Here is an 18,745-nt window from a genome sequence, read left to right as displayed (position 1 = left end):
TGGACTGTTATTACTCTGTGTTTTAATTGACCCATCAGATGTCATTCAAACGCGTGCAAACTTAGAGTTCGCGTGCCCCTGTTTCCCCAGATTATCCCGAGGCCCGCGGGTTCGAACAGCCGAATCGTCCTATACCCCTCTGCCGCCCCTGAGGCGAGCAAAAGGATCAAAAAAGTCAGAAACGTGGAAGAAGGTCAATGGCCGCTGAGAAGGATCATTCTTGTGAAGGTCATTTCTGGGAAACAAATTTGTCAAACGTAAGATACGACAGCCTGGCGGGGTCACTCGAAAGCCAAGGATCATCCATCACCAATTCAGTCTATTACACAGCCCATCACTATATATCGACGCACAACGCGTCTCCCCCACTTAACGCGTCTCAAGAACTGATGCTGCTTCCTTCCGTGTCTGACTTCGAACGCGGAACCTGGCGAAAAGCTCGATCGGCTGCCCACTGTCTCTCCAGGAAAACATTGGTGGAGGGGCCGATCCGCAGAGTGTTGCGGAACATGTCGAACACAGAATGACCCCAGTAGAGCTCTCCGACTTCTTCGTCATCGCCGTCTGAGGATGCCGCCGATTCTTCAAAGTCCGATCCTGAGTCTGATCCAAAGCATTCGGGGTCACGTCCAATCTCTAGCAGCCAGCCCTTGTCGTACAATCGACGCATCTTCTTGTCCCAGCTCTCACCCTCATCGACGTTGTCGAGTGTCCTTCGAGCAAGTTTGTGTGCGAGTCGCAGAAGAATCACAGCAGTCATGAAGCCTATCGCCAGGTCAGTTACAAAGTAGGAGGTAGGAATGTATCAACGCACTGTCGTAGCCTGCTTCATGGGCATTTGCCCTTCTACTGTACCCATGGGCCGGGTCCCAGCCAATAGACGGCCTGGAAACATCGCCAATGAATCTGTCGAATATATCCGCCAGCGGATCTTCCCCTTCGATCGCCTGATCGGCGATTGCCATGAGTTTGGTATCGATTATGTGGGGAAATAACTCGTAAATGTTGGCGAAGAATTCCCCGCAGGAAGCAGGGAGATCGTCAAAGAAGGTTTGGTAGATGAACAACAGGTCAAAGAACTGGTTGTGACCAACAATTGGTGGGCGCTGGAGCCGGAGCTTGGATTCGAGTGTCCAGAGAGCGGCCCGGATCTGATCGGAAAGCGTTGCTTCCGAAATATCATCCTCACTGTGACGCTCTTCAGAGTAGCCGGCAGGATTTCCCTACGACCCGCTGGGACTCACAGACGTCTGCGGGAAACTCGTAATCCATTCCGACGATGATTCTGGCAGTCGCCAGGATTGTTCGCCTCTTGCTTCTTCCAGGGAGTTCCCAATGTTGTTGGGTGACTCCTCGCTGAAGTAGCTGGACTCCTGCTCTGGTGTTGTCGACACCACGCCCTCGCTGTCTTCGCCGGACTTTCGCTCCGTACTCAAAAGCGGCGCGTCTCCAAATTTCTGCTGAACCTCTTGACAAAAGCTCTGCACTGTCATGCCGCCAGGCCAGGATGATAAAGCCTCAATGACATAGCTCGGGTCAATGATATCCGCAAAGTGCCCTCCGGAAAGGGCTTCCATAATCAAGCGAAGACCTTAGGTATGATGGTCAGCATCTGCCGTTGCTGTCTTGTCAATGAGACCTACCTGTTTGCTTTCTGATTGAGGCGGAAAGATTATCTCGGAATGTTTGCTGCCTCTGGACATTGTCAGGAGGGGGCGCAAAACAGGGCCAATCAACGATTGCAACGTTTCTGGGGGGTCGTACCTCTTGATTCTCGTCGGAATCTTCTGGAGAAATAATCACAGAAAGACCATGATTCCAGGTGCGGCACTTCATGTGCGGAACCAGATTCTGAGCTGTTACTCGGACGATCTTGTGGTACACACTGCTTCTCTTCTTGCTATCCGAATAGGGGATCCGGATCTCGATCTCTGACTTTCGCTGCACGACCACAAGCATTAGCCATAGTCCCCATGAATTTAACCGTGTGTCTTACATCGTCGTTGCGGTCGCCGAGCCATGATGTGATCTCGTCAAAAACGTATGTGCTGAAAAAGTTGAGACCTTCCTCGTCCTCGTCGTACGGATGGTCCTTGATCGGTTGCGTCTGCGCTCGGGATTCCAGGCGTTCGATTGCGTCGCGCGATTCCTTGCGGCTCAAGTACGGGACAGGGTTGTCGAAAATCTTCTCCAATTGGAGGCCTTCCTTTCGCATAAACTTCAGGGTGCTGAGTGATGCCGTCAAGTTTCTGCCCAAGTCTTTGGCGAAAAAACTGTCTTCGCGAGTATCCTCGAGGAGTAAAGGGCTGACATAAAAACTGTAAGATTCCGTCTTGTACGAATCGTCTGTGACTTGTCAGCAAGAAGTCGCGAGAGATGGAGGAAAGTACTCGCCTCCATCAGGCTTGACACATGTGAGACCCAGCTCAAAGACGTTGTACGTTGACGCGATCCGCTTGCCTGTCTCGTAAACACCCTGTCGGGTGTGGTTGGTCTTCTTCCAAAAGTTCTCCGACATCTTGTCTGCGATGCCGGTCATCTCGACGTCGATGGCAACGAAATTCGACTCTGCGATGGAAATCAATATTCTTGGCAGTTGCCGCCAAAAGTTTTCCATGGTGATCTCCATGGCGGCGGGTGTGAACGGCACCCACGATTGTGGTGTAGTGAAGGTGGTGGTGGTGGTCGGTGTTGTGGGTGGGCAAGGAAATCGGGAGGGGACTGAGGAAGTAGTGGCTCAGAACAACAACACTTGTTTTTTTTGTAGGGAAGGGGAGAGAGTGCGTTCCTCTCAAAGTGAACAAGATCTAAGCAGGCTGGAGGTAAAGGAAATGGCAACGGAGAGGGTCGTCAGTAGCGGACCAGATGTGAGAAACTCTTGTACCGGGAGGGGCGACGCCACCATGAACAGCGACGGTATCAGTCAGATATCATAATGGGGAGAGCGAGCCAGCTAGCCAAGCTGAGTAAACTTCAAAAGTCGTCAACGCGTAGCTGTAGATCGCGACTGAGCATGGCCTGGCTTGGAGATGTTTTCTTCCACAACACCCACCCGCCCGTCACTCCCAAGCCTAAAGGCGCAAAACAAGTATTGATCAAAAAAATCAAAAAGTTCAGGCAGAGCCTTATGAAAATCCATAGGAGATTCTTACCAACCTCAGGTGTAACGATGCTACGGATTTTTCTAACGGCGGCAGAGTAAGGACCCCGCTGACTGTCGCCAGCGGGATTCGAACCTACCTACCCGTGGCGTGGGACGTTCGAGAACTCGCCTCAATTGAGGCGCCTAGTAACCCCACTAGACCACGGGCTGTTGTTGAAAGATCTAGTGATACTTTCGTACATAAGGGGTGGGTGGCTGGTGGTCAGACGACGAGGTGAAGATGGCTTCAGGTTGGTGCCTGGGACTTTGAGACTCAGGCAGAAAAGTTAGAGAGCTGGAAAATGGAGGGGCTCGGTAGCTTTGTCCGGCCCTGAATACCTTATTCCAATACCCGCCCCAGTGTGACGGGACTGTTCAGATCCTGACCCCTGAGGCAGGCAGGTATCAGTGTTTGTCTTTTATTCACCAACTGAAGAACAACATACAAAGATAACCGCATCTAGAAAGTTTGAGTGCGAAGTAGGCAGGATATGAATTCGACAAAGTCGAGGTTTATTTACAAAGTCACGAATATCCTACAGCCGGTCCCGGCGTGGCCTGACTACTCGGCTCTTAGCCCCTGAACTCGATATATCCTTTACCACATACAGACTTTGAACAATAATTGATTTAAGCAGACCAAGTGTAACATTAGTGGCTGCACTTCGTCGAGGGCACGATGCCCCTCGGTTACCCAAAAACGTGTCTCATGTGGCCAGCCTGCTACTCCCAGCTCTCCAGAGGCAAAGACACAATCCCATTGAACAACATCAGAATTCAATCTGGTCGAAGAAAATGTAGTGGGATAGATAGTGATAGCAACTGATGATGTTTAAGCCTGCTATGGGAGTGTCGTGGTGCCTCCAGCTTGTTGACCTCCACGAAACTCACGCCGATATCCGCTCATGAAGAGAGCACCAACCTAACAGGATCCCGCTTGATTCTGCGGCACCCCTTCCTCATCCATCATAAGCCATCGTCAGCAAAGCCCACGTTTAGATCAAGACAGCCAACCCACCCGGTCGAATCCATCCAGTGAAGATTTGATTGTACAGTTCATCTATGATACAACAGCGTTACACTTTTCCCCTTTCATCCACTCGTTGTCTTTTCTTCATTCATCCCCTCGCTAGATCGTTCTACCGGCCGCTTTACCTGTCAGCCAGCATGAGCCGCACGCTGCGGTAGTACTCCTCCGGCAGAGCCTTCTCCAGCTCCTCCCGCGTCAGCCACTGGAACTCCTTGTACCCGTACGCGTTACTCGCCAGATCCGCCTGCCCGGCCATGATGCGCCACTTGAGGAAGAACGTCTTCTCGCCCCTGCGCTCCACGCTGCCGTCCTGCTTGGCCACAGGCTTGACGACGTGGTGCGCCACCGGCGCCCGGCCGACCATCCACGTGTTCATGTTGACGCCGGCGGTCTGCTCGAGAACGCGTGAGGAAGCCTATCGTGTCCAAGTCAGTACAAAGATCACATATTTTCTCTCCCAGCCACGAAGCCGTGAGAGAGTGACGAAAGAAAGAAAAACCCACCTCGTGGAGGTTCTCCTCCGTGCTGAGCGCCGCCGCGGGGAACTCCCACTTGGCATCCTTGCCGTCCCGCTTAACAACCAGATACAGCGTCCGGTCCATCGCGCGGTCCAGTCTCGTCTTGTCGCCCTTTCTGTCCGCCTCCGACACTCGGGGCTGCGGCGCCTCGGGCGGCACCCGGTCCTCTTCGGGGATGATCTCCGCATCGTCACTCACACGCATCACGGCGTCCTTGAGCAACAACTCAACACTCGTCTCGTGTCTGCTCAGCTTGTCCCCGACGAGCAGCTCGTCGTCCCACGCGCGGGACGCCTTGCCGTTGTACACGCCCACGTCCTTGCCCACGGTGCCCTGGCGGTCCTTGACCTTCATGTTCCAGTCGATGAGCGCCGGCGTGTCCTGCTTGAAGTAGACGGACGTGATGAACGGCAGCGTCAGCCGCTCCTCGAGGCGCTTCTGGTAGAAGAAGTACGCCTGCTCAAAGTCCGTCAGCGGCCGCGTGAGGAGGGGTGCCCGCGTGACGATGGCGCCCGACTTGATGCGGTAGCCCGGCCCGCTCGGCGTCGCGGCCTTGGGCTCCGGGGGGATGCTGCTCGGGGTCGACGGCGGGGGGTTCGGAGGGGTCGTCGTGGCAGCCGCGGCGGCGGCACCCGAGTACGCTCGCGAGGGAGCTCTGATCTGGACTCTAGCGCATTGTCGGCAGAGTCTGGGGGATGCTGTTGCGGGGTCTGCAATCAGTCAATTGGGTCCCGGTCGAGAGTACGAAAGCGCAGACTTACTTCGCAAAAGCCCTAGGACGGCAAATGCGCCTCTGCTTGAGGCCGCCATGCTGAATGTCTGGGTGTACTGAGTCTCCTCATCGACGCCTCAGTCGAGATCTCCAGATGGATTGAACTTTTTTGCTGCATTGCGGTACGTACCGCTTACCTAAGGACGAGGTGCAGTTGGGTTGAGCTTCGTGGTGGATAGGTATCCCGCTCCTCAGCGCACGGTCCATTCCCGTCGACCAGCTTTCTGCCCATTGGCCTGAGGAGCTCACTGACGCGAGGCATCCACATCGAATTATGTCAGCAACGGACATCCACACCAAAAAGTCTTTATCATCTCAAACGGCGGGCTGACTTTTCCTCTTTTTCTTCCTTTTTTCGTCAACGGCACCATTCCTTATCGTCTAGACCTGTTCCGCCTCCAGAACGTCCGGATCATTTTTCGAGTGCCCAGAGTAAAAAGCAGTCTTTTTCGCTAGCAGCGCCTGCATCTTTTCTACTGGGATTCACTGTTAGATAGATACTGCAAACATTTCAGCCCCATGCGACGTTGTTTCTTGGCGGCTGATTTTTTTTTCACTCTCAACGGTCCAAGCTGGGCCTGAGTGAGGTTTTCCGAGAGGATTTCCCGGCCCCACGAGCCACGCCTTAAAAAAAGGCGCACTCCACCATTGAATTCTGCCTAGCGTCATCGTGTTGCCTCTGCTCTTTTGCTCACGTACTACGATGCTGCTAACTGTGTCCAAATTTTAGTCGGCTGTCTACCAGCCACATCCAACCCCGTCAGTCACACGGAATGTTCTCATTGAGCAAAGTCGTTATGTCCATTCATCGTATCGTCATTTATCTACACAATACAGGAAACTTCTCTCGATCCCAGAACCGTTGAGTATCGAGTCATGCGAGACCCCTAGCATACAGATCGGGTCTACCCTATTCGAAAAAAAAGCATTCGGTCCTAAGCCGAGACAAAATTCAAAGCCACTTTCAGATGAAGTGTTGGGTATCAAACCGCGTGGTTCGCTGCCAAACACCATGAACGCCTAATGCCCATGCCGCTCGTGACTTCGATCAAGCCTTCAGTTCCCCGACTGCACGGGCCACTTCCTTGGCGGCGATCTTCTCCCATGTCTTTCTGGCATCCTCGTCGAGGGCCTGGGGGTCGCGCAACCCCTCGTATAGCTTTCGAGAAACGTCTCGGTTGATGTTTGCGTACTGCTCAGATGTGAGCTCTTTCGCGCGATAGTGCGGGTTCAGCGCGGCCCGGACGATGCTGCTGATTCTCTCCTTGGTTTCGAAAGTGATGCCATGCCTGGTCGGCGATGAGTCTTGCGACCGGGAGAGGTTGGGTCGGTGGCGCATGGGCCGCTGGGGCCGGGGCTGACGGATTTCAGCGCCGTTCGAACGACTGTCGGAGTCGCTGCTATCGCCCGAAGCTCGAGTCGGCGAGTAGTTGGCCTTGGGGAATCTTGGTTCGATGTAGGAGCTCAGAGACAGTGTTGGGGAACTAGGCCGGGGGTGGGGTGGCGGTGTGAGAGACAGCGCCCGGGGAGAGTTTCGCGAGGACGGTGAGGGGGACGTGACTGGGGACGAGGGGTCGACGCCAGAACGAGTACCGAAATAATTCCGCGCCGCTTCGTCTTCCGATGGCGTGCTCATCTCGACCTCCTTGAGTAGCGAAGAGAGGAAGGACGGACCTGTCTCTGTGCCGGTGGGGGATTGAGGGCGAAGAGCTGCAGCGCTTGCGGTGCCATTTGTCTGAGGCCTCGAAGCCGGCACAACGATTGGCGCGGGCGAAGATGGAGTCGCGGACGTCGACGTAGACACGGGAGCAGACGCGGAGGCCGAGGTTGGGGCAGAAGCGGATGCAGAGCCGGAGGCGGCAGAGGCAGATGTAGATGGCTCTCCCTGCAAAGGCAACCGGCGAGTGCGAGGACGCTTCAGCTTGCGCTCGGGTTCTTGTGCGGGCTCCTGCGGGGAAGCCGTGACAGATCTTGATTTTCGCTTCCGGGTGTTGGGGGGTGTCTCGGTCTCGCGGGCGCGTTCAAGTGCGCCCCAGGCTCGCTGCTCATCTCGAGTCTCCGGAGCAGGAGGAGGGGTCGGTTCTGCAGGGGCGACGGGGACGGCACCTAGGCGATGGCCGACAGCGGGCCGGATATTCTGCGCAAACGCCTCTCTGGCGCCCATTCTGCTGGCGATGGACATGCGCTGCTGCCAGTCGCGATGTTCCTGCATTTCCCTAATCTGTGCCCTCTGCGCCTGGGCCCGGCGGAAGCTCTGGAAAGCATCGTCCTCTTCGTGGTTATCGAGGTCGATCTCGGTGGCGTCGTAAATGCGGCTGGCAATATGGTCCCAAGCGCCCACCCATTCGAGTGATCTTGCCTCGCGCCTTGCGTTTCTGGCCTGGAGTTGTGTACGCAGGAAGCCGCGTCGGTTGTTGTTGCCCCGTCTGTTTGAGGAGCGAGCAGCCTGGGCGATGGCGTGGGAGATGGCCTGCGCCTCCTGGACGGAGCCTTGGGAAATCTCAGCAGGACGCGGACGGCCGGCCGAGTTGTCGTTGCACTCGAAGCAGAACCAGTACTCCGACTCGGGGACCTCAGGAAGGCCGATGCAGTGGGTGTGGTAGGCTGCGTTGCAGCCATCGCAGAGGAGGAGGACATCTTCGTGGTCCGAGGACTCACAGACAGGGCAAACCACAGCGGGTTCCGACTCTTCTCGCCCCTCGGGGTTTTCTTCGAGCCATCTGTGGATATCGAACTCCTGCTCTTGCTTTTTGTCCTGGACGGCGTACGAGTCGACGGAGGGACCTGTATTCCAAGCCGTTAGCTGCTGCTGTTGCAGTGATAAGGGTGGGATGGTGGTTTGTGGTGATACGTACCGTTGAGCTCAGATGATAGACTGACCTCATTGAAAGGCGTGCGGCAGATGGGACAGGTGTTGGAGTTCTTGGCCCAGCTCCTGATGCAGCGATCGTGGACTACATGGTTGCAGCCGACGAGAGTAGCAATCAGATTATTTTCGTCTTCGAGGATTTCAATGTCGGAGTCGATGCGCTGGTAGACGGCTTGTTTGGTTGCTGTTGTTGATGGCGGTGCCGCTGCTGGTGCTGCTGGGAGTGCTGTAGGACCCGACCCGTTTGCACTGTCTGGCTGGTGCAGCGAGGGGGGCTGCAGCGACTCCAGGCATATGATACACTGATCCGGCTCAGTCATTGTGGCAACAGTGGTAGTATCGCTTCAGATTTGAAGAATTCATAAAATTCGTCAAAGGGAGAGGCCGATATAGGGCGTTTGGTGTTCACCAGAATTCACAGCCTGAGAGGTTGTTCGTTAATTCTGGAAACCTTCGTTTGTTTGCCTTGTTGTCAGGCGTGCAAAGGTGGGCGGCAAAGGTGAGTAGGGCGCTGGTGCTGGGGCGACTGGTGGTGGGAGTGTTGTTGGTGGTGCTAGGCGCACTCACTGCACTGGGTTGGGTTTGCTGGTTGCTGAAGAGTGGGAAAGGGAAAAAAAGAAGAGGTGGAAGTGGGTAGGTAGGCAGCAGAGAGACAGACAGACAGACAGACTGAGTGAGTGACTGGCTGGCAGGAGGCAAGGTTGGTCTGGTCTGGTGTCAGGTGTGTGGTGCGTTTCTAGCGGGAGAGGAACTGTCAGCCGGTTCGGGGATGTTTCGCCGCTGGAAGGGAAACCGAAAAAATAAAGCTGCGAGAGGCCAGTGTGGGAGGGGGATTTCGCACTTCCGGCTTGAGGTGAAGGAGAGAATGGGATGAGGGCGTGGGTGAGAGGTGAGGTGAAGACCAGGTAAACTGTAAGGGTGGTGAGGGAGGCAAGCAAGCCTGGCAAGAGGATAAGATAACTGCTGCTGCCAGCTGGTAGACGGAACGCAAGAGACGAGAAGCGCACTGCCGGTCTGGGGGGTCTGAGTGATGAAGATGGATGAAGTGGACTCTGCTGCTTCACTGAGTTGTGTTGCGTTGCGGTACCTGCTGCTGCCGCTGCCCTGCCGCTGAAAGCCACGAGCGACCTGGAATTTTGTAGGAGGGAGAGTTTGAGGACCCGGAGCCCCAAAGCGGTTTTTTGCGAGCTTAGCGCAGGCCTGCAGCAGCTGGTCTCAACCGCGGCCAATCAACGGCCGGCTGATGCCCAGCGGTACGCCACACACACCATCGCAGACCGCAGACCGCAGGACCACAGACCTCAGACCGTGGCCCAGTGGGCTGGACAGGGACCTGCTGCTGGACTGTGGACACTACGGCCCGGGTAGGTAGGTAGCCCATCACCACCACCCGCAGCAGTCCGCAACTCTCAGTGCCTGGCTGTCTGTCTGGATGGTGACTTGCACACGCTTGACGCTGGACATCGGAGACACTGGGCCAGGTGGACTGAACTTGACTGGACTGAGGCGGACTGCAACCCGACGGACCAGACTAGCCCACTAGGGCCGCTGCAAAGCACAACCCCCAAGGATCCATGGATCGTGCAGCATTAGCAGCAGCAGCAGCAGCAGCAGCATCAAGCAAACAAGCAGCTCTCACTCAACTCATTCACCTACCTTACCTACCTCACCTTCACCACACGCAGGGCGGGCAAGCTACGCGGTAAGGCAAGTCATGAGTGAATGGGGCCCCTGCTCCTCGGCAACCCCTCGAATCGGGCAAGTCAGGAAGCAGCAGCAGCAGCAGCAGCAGCAGCAGCAAGTGCAAAAAGAGAGTTGTGATACGTACCTGCCTGCTTTGGATGGGGACTTGGCGGGTAGAAACCCAGACGACACAACACGACACGACACGCCTGCGGGAAGCTTGCGTGTGTTGCGTTGCGTTGCCTTTGCTTCCTCGCGTTGCGCTTGCCGGCCTTGTCCTCTCGGTTCCTAGCTTCCTAGCTGACCCTTTGCAACCTCTCTACTTCCGCGGCGACCCTCCAAGACTGGACGAATCGTGGGCCGGGGATGGAGGGCAAGGGTGGTGTGGAAGAGGAGGGGAGAGGGCGGTGGTAGTGGTGTCAAGGCAAGTGGGCGAGTCAAACACTCTCGATGGGTTCGCCTGGCTCGTGCGACGTCAGTTCGGGTCGGGTACCTCGAGCCAGCTGAGCGTGTGAGGTAGGTACGTCGTGGGTTGAAGTAATAATAAGGTAGGGTAGGCAAAGTATAGACAATAATGTGTGTTAGGTTGGAGTCTGCGTCTGCATCTGTGTCTGCGTTGAGGCGACCCGAGAGTGAGATCGGGATGTGCGAGCGAGGCCACAGGCACACAGGCACACAGTCAGGTGTAATCCACAACTCAGGCGATGCCTTAACGCAAGGAGGTGGGAGGTGGTATTCCGGATTGGAACGCAGACTCGGCAACGGCAGGCCGGACGATAGGGGGAGACGGAGGCGCAGGTGATTGAAGGATGAGAACGGGTTGTGGAACAACGGAAGAAGAGAAAGAAGAAAGAGGACGGTTGAATCGAGGGCGGAACGAGATGGCTGAAGGGGAAAAGCCGGGGCGCAGGGTGTGAATACTCTTATTTGGCGCTGGAATGGGGTCAGGTCGGTTCAAAGTGCCATCTCCGCTTCCAAAAATGGGATGCCCTTCTCTGTCATCACGGGAGTTGGGGGCAGCTGGGAGGGGCGGGCAGGCAAGGTAAGGCAAGTCCACCACCCAAGCCCTGTTCTTCTGGTGTGGTGGTGAACACCTTAAAGTCGAGGTAGACGCGGATATGGCTGCTGTACGCAAGGCACACGTGAGACCTCGACGCCCCTGGAGTCGTCTCGGAGGTTGACGAGATTGGCTGGTTGTCTGGCCTGCGTCAGGTTGCGACCCAAGCCAGAGTCCGTCTCTTCCTTGGTGTGCCCGAGCGAGTAGAGTTGATAGGATAGGTTGGAGACGACTGCGGTCGAGTTGATTGAGATTCCGTCGCCGGCCGCCCGTCCCGGTCCCGGCCACAAATGCGTGTTATTTCCCTTGCTTAGCAAATTGAAATGGCCCAGGGTGAAATCATCGAAAGGGAAGGTAAATTGAAGCGGATGCACCGTTTTATACCCATGCGTGTCTCGATCGGACACGGCAGCCATTGCGGCCATTCCGCAGGGGAACAGCCCCAAATTTGCCTACTCTCGCGCGGCTCATCTTGAGGTACGAAGATCTCATCTTCGCCAGCAATGATGCGTCCCTCGTATGTCTCCCAGACACCGCGCTGACGAGCAGGGACGAGGTGACAATCAGAACTCACCGACTTACATGGTGCAAACCCGCCGTCCTGTGGTGTCCTCTTTTCCATCGTGTTAGTCAGGCGTCTCATTGGCCGCCTGGCCGTGCCCAGCGGCGACCGCGCTTTGCAAGTCCAGGGCACCTGGATGACTCAAATGCCAACCGAACGTGGCAGCGCTATTGCATGAAATCATTCGACAGCTTCGAGACCATTCTAAATCGAACTGTTAAGCTATGAGTACATAGAAAACGGAATCATAGTGGCCTCTCGTGAGTACCTTGCTGGGTCGTGCTGCCTCGGCGCTATCCAACGCAGGCACCCAGCGGCACCGGCCACGAACTGTCTTGGCTCGACATCAAAATGTTGAGATGTGCCACTGTAAGCATAGCGTAGCCTCGTAGACGCCTCCTTATGACGAATGGCGCCGATCGACAAAGCGTGGGCCTGCCAGACCACGCGGCTGTCTGATGAGGTTGGTCATTCTGTCCACGCCGGCGAGTCTCCACTCCACGTCCAAATGACCCCCATCACACTGTTTGACACTTCACGGAAATACTTGCCTCGCAAGCTAAAACAACTGCACACCAAGACAGAGCGATCGGGAGGGGACGTTGTTGTACGTCAAGTTGTTCTTTTCATTGCTGACCAAGTGGTCCCTCTGGCAGCTGACTGAAGACCCGTTCCATTGTGGCCGTCGTCAGGGTAGACATGAATATCCGGTTTTCCCATACACCGCCCGAAAATGCAAAGCAGAAGCCGTCCACCATTCCGTCATCTCATCCTTAAACCTCAGCGATCTCCCTCAAGCGACGGAGAGTAGAGCGCATGGCAGCGGCGGCGGGGGTGCTGTGTGTCTGGTTAGCGACTTGTTTCTCTTCGACATGTCGAGGCAGAAGCCAGGGATGCGGTTGAACATACGCAACAGTGTAGGCACCGCCAGCGACGGTCTTTCTGCAGGCGTGGCAGTTCCAGATGCCAGTGGAGTGGCGCTTGACGGTGGGCTTTCCGCAGAAAGTACAGGTGTACTTGGCGTGCTGGGAAATTTCCATCTTCTTCACCTGCTTACGCAGGGAAGCACCGTAACGGGTACCGTACTTGCCGGTAACTCCGACCTTCTGTAGGGTTGTTAGCCATCTGCGGTTGGCGAGGTTGAGCGAGGGTCATGGCTTCGTCGGCTCCGTCATGTGTCTGTTCGTGCCTGGATGCCGCACTGCTTTCCACCACCGAGTTGCGAACAAGAGAGAAGAGTTCGAGGGATTGCGTCATATGTGGGTTGGAACTGTGTCCATGGAGATTCGCTGTGTCGTCCCTGAGCAGGCAGCCCGTTGTGTCGTGTCCGAGACGGCAAGGATTTTGGTGAAGTTGTGGGTGAAGCATCTCAGGCGAGGAGCTTGACGTCGGGCGGCATGATCGAATCGTTCCGCTCTCTTTCTCTCTCGATCTTAACTCGCGGCATGGTGTTGTTGCGCAGGCGAATGTATCCAACCACCTCATCCCGCATCTCACAATGCCTTCACGGTTCACCTGCCACTGTCGCCAATGGAGCAAATCGCGGACGGTCGTTGAGGCGGGGCAGGGAAATTCGAAGCATGACGAGAACTCGACGAAGCCAATCCTCCTGGGGTTAATTGTAGAGCAGTACGAACCTTCGTGCGCTTGGCCATTTTGTCGATGTGTGAGGGGAACGGGTTCGTTGACTTGAAGTTCGACGATGGAGGTGTTCAGGGCGACTTGGTCGAGAAAATTCCCAAGTAGATTTTTCGTGGGCCAAAGTCGAAATCAGTACGTACCTAGGGCAAGTCTACCGTTCGAGTGAGGTAAGTGCGGGTCCGCTCGGCTAATTGCCAGTCAGGAAAAAAAAATATCTTAGCGAGTGCACGTGCTTAGTCACATGACAGGCCGTCGCCGGCTGGCTGGTGGATCCTGGAGCTGTCCGCCTGTGAGTGGAGGCTGGGCGGCGGTGTGCCTTTCTCTGCGAGTGCGAGGTTGCACCGGTTTCTCTCTTCAAACGGAGCTTTCAATCAGCCCGGGAGATCGGCGTCACACCTGTCCGCTCGGCCCTCCTAGGCCGCATTTGGAAAGCACAGCGTCCGGGTGGACGTCAAGAAAGCGCTAGGGTGGCCGAGGCAGCGCGGGCCAGATGCCTTTACGAGTCCATATCGCCGTTTGCTACTTCGAAAGTTTGCGTTCCCAACGGCCGCAGGCAAAGGAATGTGTCACCAAATGGACCACGAAACGGCAATAGTGAGGGATCATCGTCCGTACCTTCATGCTTTGGAAAGGGGCCGGAAGGGAGACGCGGACGCGGGGGCGCCACTTTTCGTGGCGTGCTGGGATATGTAAAGATGGCAGCCGCCGTGCATGACTTTTCGAGATGTCTGAGACTTTAAACCACCTTGGGGCTTCTGTAACTGTGCTTTTCCCTTTCGACCTCTTGCTTTTTCTTCTACTGCACGTCCGACGACCAGCTCGAGGGTGATTTTGTCCAGCGATTTCAAGATGCCGATCAAGCAGCATGGCCGTCAGTACGACTTGGTCGTCTTTGGCGCCACGGGTACGTGCAAGTTGATGAACTGTTTGTGAAGTGATGATGCAACATGTACTTTTTGACAAGAAGCCAAGCGCTGACAATAGCCTGTAGGATACACTGGAAATTTTGTCACGGAGCACATTACAACACACCTGCCATCCAACTTGAAATGGGCGGTGGCAGGCCGCTCAGAGTCCAAACTTCGTGGCCTCGTTGCAGAGTTGAAGAAGTTGAATTCCGATAGAGTGCAGCCAGGTGAGCCAAGGATTTTGAGTTCTCATCACATCAGACGGGTGTCTGATTTTCCCAGGGAGTTCTCCAGCCAAGCGGCTTGGACGTTCCCCTCCCTTGGGTGTTCATCAGAATGAATACCATTGCACGCCAAAAGAAACCGGAAACAGGTGATTACACGGCGTAGCGTGGGAGGCAGCAGAGTGATGACGGAGTGTTCTGAGGGGTTGGATCCTTCATGCGGCTTCATGCGGGCTTGGCGAATTGCTATTCGTGCATCGCGTATGCAGCTTCGTATAACTGACTGTTACCAGAGATTGAAATCTGCAACCTCAACAACGAGGATCTCGAGCGCATCGTAAAGAAAGCTTACATTCTTATCACCACCGTCGGCCCCTATGCACAGTATGGCGAGCTTGCCTTTAGGGCATGCGCCGAGAATGGCACGCACTACATGGATGTGACCGGCGAGACACCTTGGACCGGCACGATGATCAACAAATATGAAGGTGCAGCCCAGGAGACGGGCGCGATGATGTTCCCCCAGATTGGCATCGAATCCGCCCCGCCAGACCTCGTCACCTGGTCGCTCACGAAGGAGGTCCGCGAGAAGCTCTCGGCCAAGACGGCAGCAGTGACGGTCTCTATCCATCAGCTAGAGTAAGTCAAGTCCCCATCATCGCGTGCTGAAACATTGACAAACGTCGCTCTAACGCCGAACCTTTCGATAGTTCGGCTCCGTCTGGCGGTACCCTGGCAACGGTACTCGGCCTGTTTGAGTCATTCTCCATATCGGAGGTGAAAGCGCAGCACAAGCCATATGCTCTCTCGCCAGTGCCCAATCGCAATAAGGTTCAGTCGCAGAAGTCCCTGCTGACCAAGTTGGTGGGATTGTGTAACGTCCCAAACCTGGGACTGATGACTACATCGATTGCCGGGATGACGGACACGCCCATCGTCCAAAGATCGTGGGGCCTCATGGCGTCGCTGCCGTCGCGAGAGAAGCAGTTTTACGGGCCCAACTTTTCGTTCCACGAGTACATGAGAGCGAAAGGCTACCTTCACGGCATCGCCGTTCACTGGGCGCTCGGGTTCTTTGGTCTGCTCCTCGCGACGATGCCGCCGTTTAGGGCGTTGGCCAGGCGGTTTGTTTACGAGCCTGGCCAAGGACCTGACAAGGAGCTGGCAAAGAAGGATGAGATTGAGTATCGTGGAATTGCTGTGCCCGACAAGACGTCCAAGACTGGAAACCCGCAGGCATACTGCCGTGCCAAGTACACCGGCAGCATGTATTATTGTGAGTTTTCCGCAAAAGATTTCTCAGAGACGAGTAGCTGACTTGGACAGTGACGGGCATGCTGTTGGCGCAGGCCGCGTCAACGCTGCTGGAGGATGATGTTGACTTGCCCGGAGGTGTTTTTACGGCCGCGTGTCTGGGACAGCCATACATTGATCGTTTGCATGATGTTGGCTTCAAGTTTGAGACTAAGATCTTGGATCAGTAGTGTAAGAGCGTTGTTCCCATATGCGATGGACGAACAGACGCGTTGTGTTCAAGTATGTATCTTGATGTAGTCAATTGTAATCATGCGCAAGGTTCAACTTAGTTTCCGCTGTGAATCATGATGATGTGAAGAGAATGATTCTGCTGACTCGGTTTTCGGTTGGTTGTCCGGAAGTTGCACGGTGGACGACGGAAGAGTGTGTTATTCCGGCGGCTCTAACAAAGAGTATTAGCAAATGGAGCGATCGTCGCTGTCATCCGCGTTCCTGGATCCTCTGATACTGATAGCGTATGTATAGAAAACACGTTTATGCACCTAACTTGCTCTAAGTAGCGATAGCTGCAACCCAAGGTTGTCGTTTGCCAGGGGCATGATGACAGCTCAGGGGTTGTTGTAGCTTATCCACACAGCTGCAGCAGCTAGCTAGCTGTTGGGAGGGCGCAAATATGACTCGAGGTAAGCGCACTATCCGGTTGCACTTTCAACGACGAAGAACACAATGAAATGCGTCTTCGAAAAGTCGAGTCGTGATGATTAGAAGGACAGCAGGTTCCCACAGTGGATGGGTGCCTCCGACACAACCGACGGGAACCTAAGCTGCCCGCCCAGCGGCGGCAGTGGTCGGGTAATTGGCGCACCGAATGCAGCTTTCCCCGCAAAATACAGCAGCCCACAGCTAAGAGACAGGCTTCTGGAGCACCAATTCGTGAAAACTGAGGACGTCATCAGACATGGTGACTGCAAATCCAGCACCCGGCCGGACCCAGCAGCTTTGTCGCTTCCACACAGCAATGACCTCCCTCCCCCAGACACCATCGAACGACCCAATCGCCAACAAATAAACCCCCTTTGCGATATGCGATAACACGATCGGCTTCCGACCACTTCCATCATCCAGGTCTCACGACTCTTTTTTCTGTCTTTCATTTAGTGATACCCCTTGAGCGACGAGGCGAAAGAAAAAAAAAGCCGGAGGGAAGAAAAATAAGAAAGCTTGCAGAGATGGATCAGACGACAACAACATCACCAGCCGGCTCGGCCTCGGCCACCGAGAACACGCCACTCCTCCCGACGACAGAGAACCGCCCCAAGTCGGCGCGAACAGTCACATTCAACCCGAACCCCGTCTCGAAGACGATAGAGCCGGAGCCAGACGTCCCGCGGCCGCGGACGAGCCACAACGCCCTCGCCACGAGTCCCGGCCAGAGCTCCGCCATCTCCGCCATCAACAGCAAGCTGCGCCGGAGGAACAGCCACGGCGCCGTCCCCAGCCTGCCGGCCCAGCTGGTGCCCAAGATCGGCCCGCAGCGAAGCACCAAGAACGCGCAGAAGCTGAAGCTACTGCCCGCGCCGGAGCTGGGCGAGGAGAGCCCCGATGAGGAGAGCGGCAGGGACGTGTACTCGCAGTACACGCGCATCAAGGACCCGACGGCGCGAAGGGACGCCGCGCGTCTCGGCAAGGCGGACCGCGACAGGTTGCCCCGGGTGACGGCGTACTGCACGGCGAACAAGTACCAGATGGAGGGCCTGATGCGGTTCCTCAAGGGGCGGGGCAAGTCGAGGGGCGCCAGCCCTAAGCTGATTGACGAGTGCATCTACTCGGCCTACGACTACAGCAAGACGGTCGAGAACAGGCACGACCGCCGCGTGGGTGCGCAGCCGGACCCCGTCCAGGCGTACGAGAGGCGGCACTCGACGGGCGATGTCTCGGATAACGGCTTCCACCGAGACAACCTCATAGACCTGCACTCGGAAGGCCGGCACGACTCGGGTTTCGCTGACGGGTACGACGGCGGCAACGAGACCGCCATCGTCGGGGAGACGAATCCCGACTTCGACACGCAGGTGCACACCCCCGAGGTGTTCCTCTTCGACTACGGCGTGGTTGTGATATGGGGCATGACGCTGGCCCAAGAGCAGCGGTTCCTCAAGGAGATTGCAAAGTTTGAGACGGAGAAGCTGGCGCCGGACGACGTCGAGACGGAGCATTTCAACTTTTACTACACGCGCGAGTACCAGGCTCGTATATACAATGACTTCATCACGCTGCGTGACAAGAGGAATTACATGACCAAGCTGGCCATCTCCCACGCGCTGGCGCAAAGTGTCAAGGTACGTGCCATCTGATCTAGCTCTAATGTCCTGATGCTGACCCGATACAGACATCCCTTTTCGAGGAGTTGATAGCTTCAACCGTCGACACCTGCAAAGACATCCCCACACAGATCGCGCTGACGGGCAAGATCGCTCTCAGCCGGACGCAGATTAACATGCAGATCGGCGAGCTCTTCATCCTCCGCATCAACATCCACCTCAACGGCTCCGTGCTCGACACGCCGGAGCTCTTCTGGGTCGAGCCGCAACTCGAGCCCGTGTACCAAGCCGTCCGTAGCTACCTGGAGATGGACCAGCGTGTCGGTCTCCTGACGGAACGACTCGATGTCATTGCCGACCTGCTGGCTGTGCTGAAGGACCAGCTCAGTCATGGACATGGCGAGAAACTAGAATGGATTGGTGAGCTCACCCTGATGGCCCTGCTGATATCTCACAGCTAACACAACGCGCAGTAATTGTACTCATCGCGGCTGAAATCGTCGTCGCGGCCATCAACATTGTGGTTGACTTGTATGCATCGGACTAGCAATATGGACTGTAGGCACTAGGAGTAGGGTTTCATTCATGGTTGGGATGGGAAAAATCAGTAACGAGACGTAATCACAGAGGACACACAGAACACCTGGAGTTCAGTTGAGTGCATAGAAACGGAGCTTCACGGCGTCAAAAGTGCAAAGAGTGTTGAAGAAACTGGAAACCGCCCGCCCCCTATATCTGGAGCTATTGATGTTTTCGCATAG

At 55.7% G+C, this 18,745-nt stretch overlaps 6 protein-coding genes across 6 annotated transcripts; 2 read left to right on the top strand and 4 right to left on the bottom strand.

Annotated features, from left to right (window-relative positions):
* Positions 1-379: 379 nt before the first annotated feature.
* GCG54_00007802 (uncharacterized protein) lies at positions 380-2,629 on the bottom strand (the record flags this gene model as incomplete). The annotated part of the gene is made up of 7 exons (XM_045407779.1): positions 380-765; positions 815-1,223; positions 1,245-1,591; positions 1,644-1,695; positions 1,765-1,941; positions 1,997-2,318; positions 2,391-2,629. The coding sequence occupies 7 exons, from the start codon at positions 2,627-2,629 to the stop codon at positions 380-382; spliced, it is 1,932 nt and encodes a 643-aa protein (XP_045259514.1).
* Positions 2,630-4,293: 1,664 nt separating this feature from the next.
* GCG54_00007801 (uncharacterized protein) lies at positions 4,294-5,500 on the bottom strand (the record flags this gene model as incomplete). Its single annotated transcript, XM_045407778.1, has 3 exons — positions 4,294-4,587; positions 4,676-5,400; positions 5,452-5,500. The coding sequence occupies 3 exons, from the start codon at positions 5,498-5,500 to the stop codon at positions 4,294-4,296; spliced, it is 1,068 nt and encodes a 355-aa protein (XP_045259513.1).
* A 1,010-nt stretch (positions 5,501-6,510) lies between these two features.
* Positions 6,511-8,651, bottom strand: GCG54_00007800 (PHD and RING finger domain-containing protein; the record flags this gene model as incomplete). The annotated part of the gene is made up of 2 exons (XM_045407777.1): positions 6,511-8,246; positions 8,318-8,651. 2 exons carry the CDS (start codon positions 8,649-8,651, stop codon positions 6,511-6,513), a joined length of 2,070 nt encoding a protein of 689 aa, XP_045259512.1.
* Positions 8,652-12,406: 3,755 nt separating this feature from the next.
* GCG54_00007799 (60S ribosomal protein L43) lies at positions 12,407-12,739 on the bottom strand (the record flags this gene model as incomplete). Its single annotated transcript, XM_045407776.1, has 2 exons — positions 12,407-12,470; positions 12,543-12,739. Coding segments are annotated over 2 exons (261 nt in total), but the record flags the coding sequence as incomplete, so codon positions are not given.
* A 1,384-nt stretch (positions 12,740-14,123) lies between these two features.
* GCG54_00007798 (Saccharopine dehydrogenase-like oxidoreductase) lies at positions 14,124-15,890 on the top strand (the record flags this gene model as incomplete). The annotated part of the gene is made up of 5 exons (XM_045407775.1): positions 14,124-14,178; positions 14,266-14,409; positions 14,700-15,045; positions 15,117-15,682; positions 15,733-15,890. The coding sequence occupies 5 exons, from the start codon at positions 14,124-14,126 to the stop codon at positions 15,888-15,890; spliced, it is 1,269 nt and encodes a 422-aa protein (XP_045259510.1).
* A 1,002-nt stretch (positions 15,891-16,892) lies between these two features.
* Positions 16,893-18,531, top strand: GCG54_00007797 (Sad1-interacting factor 2; the record flags this gene model as incomplete). The annotated part of the gene is made up of 3 exons (XM_045407774.1): positions 16,893-18,002; positions 18,053-18,404; positions 18,458-18,531. 3 exons carry the CDS (start codon positions 16,893-16,895, stop codon positions 18,529-18,531), a joined length of 1,536 nt encoding a protein of 511 aa, XP_045259509.1.
* Between the last annotated feature and the right edge of the window lie 214 nt (positions 18,532-18,745).

This window comes from Colletotrichum gloeosporioides, assembly GCF_011800055.1.
Source record: "Colletotrichum gloeosporioides strain Lc1 chromosome Unknown consensus_77, whole genome shotgun sequence".
NCBI lineage: Eukaryota > Fungi > Ascomycota > Sordariomycetes > Glomerellales > Glomerellaceae > Colletotrichum > Colletotrichum gloeosporioides.
This window is presented reverse-complemented; position numbering and strand designations above follow the sequence as displayed.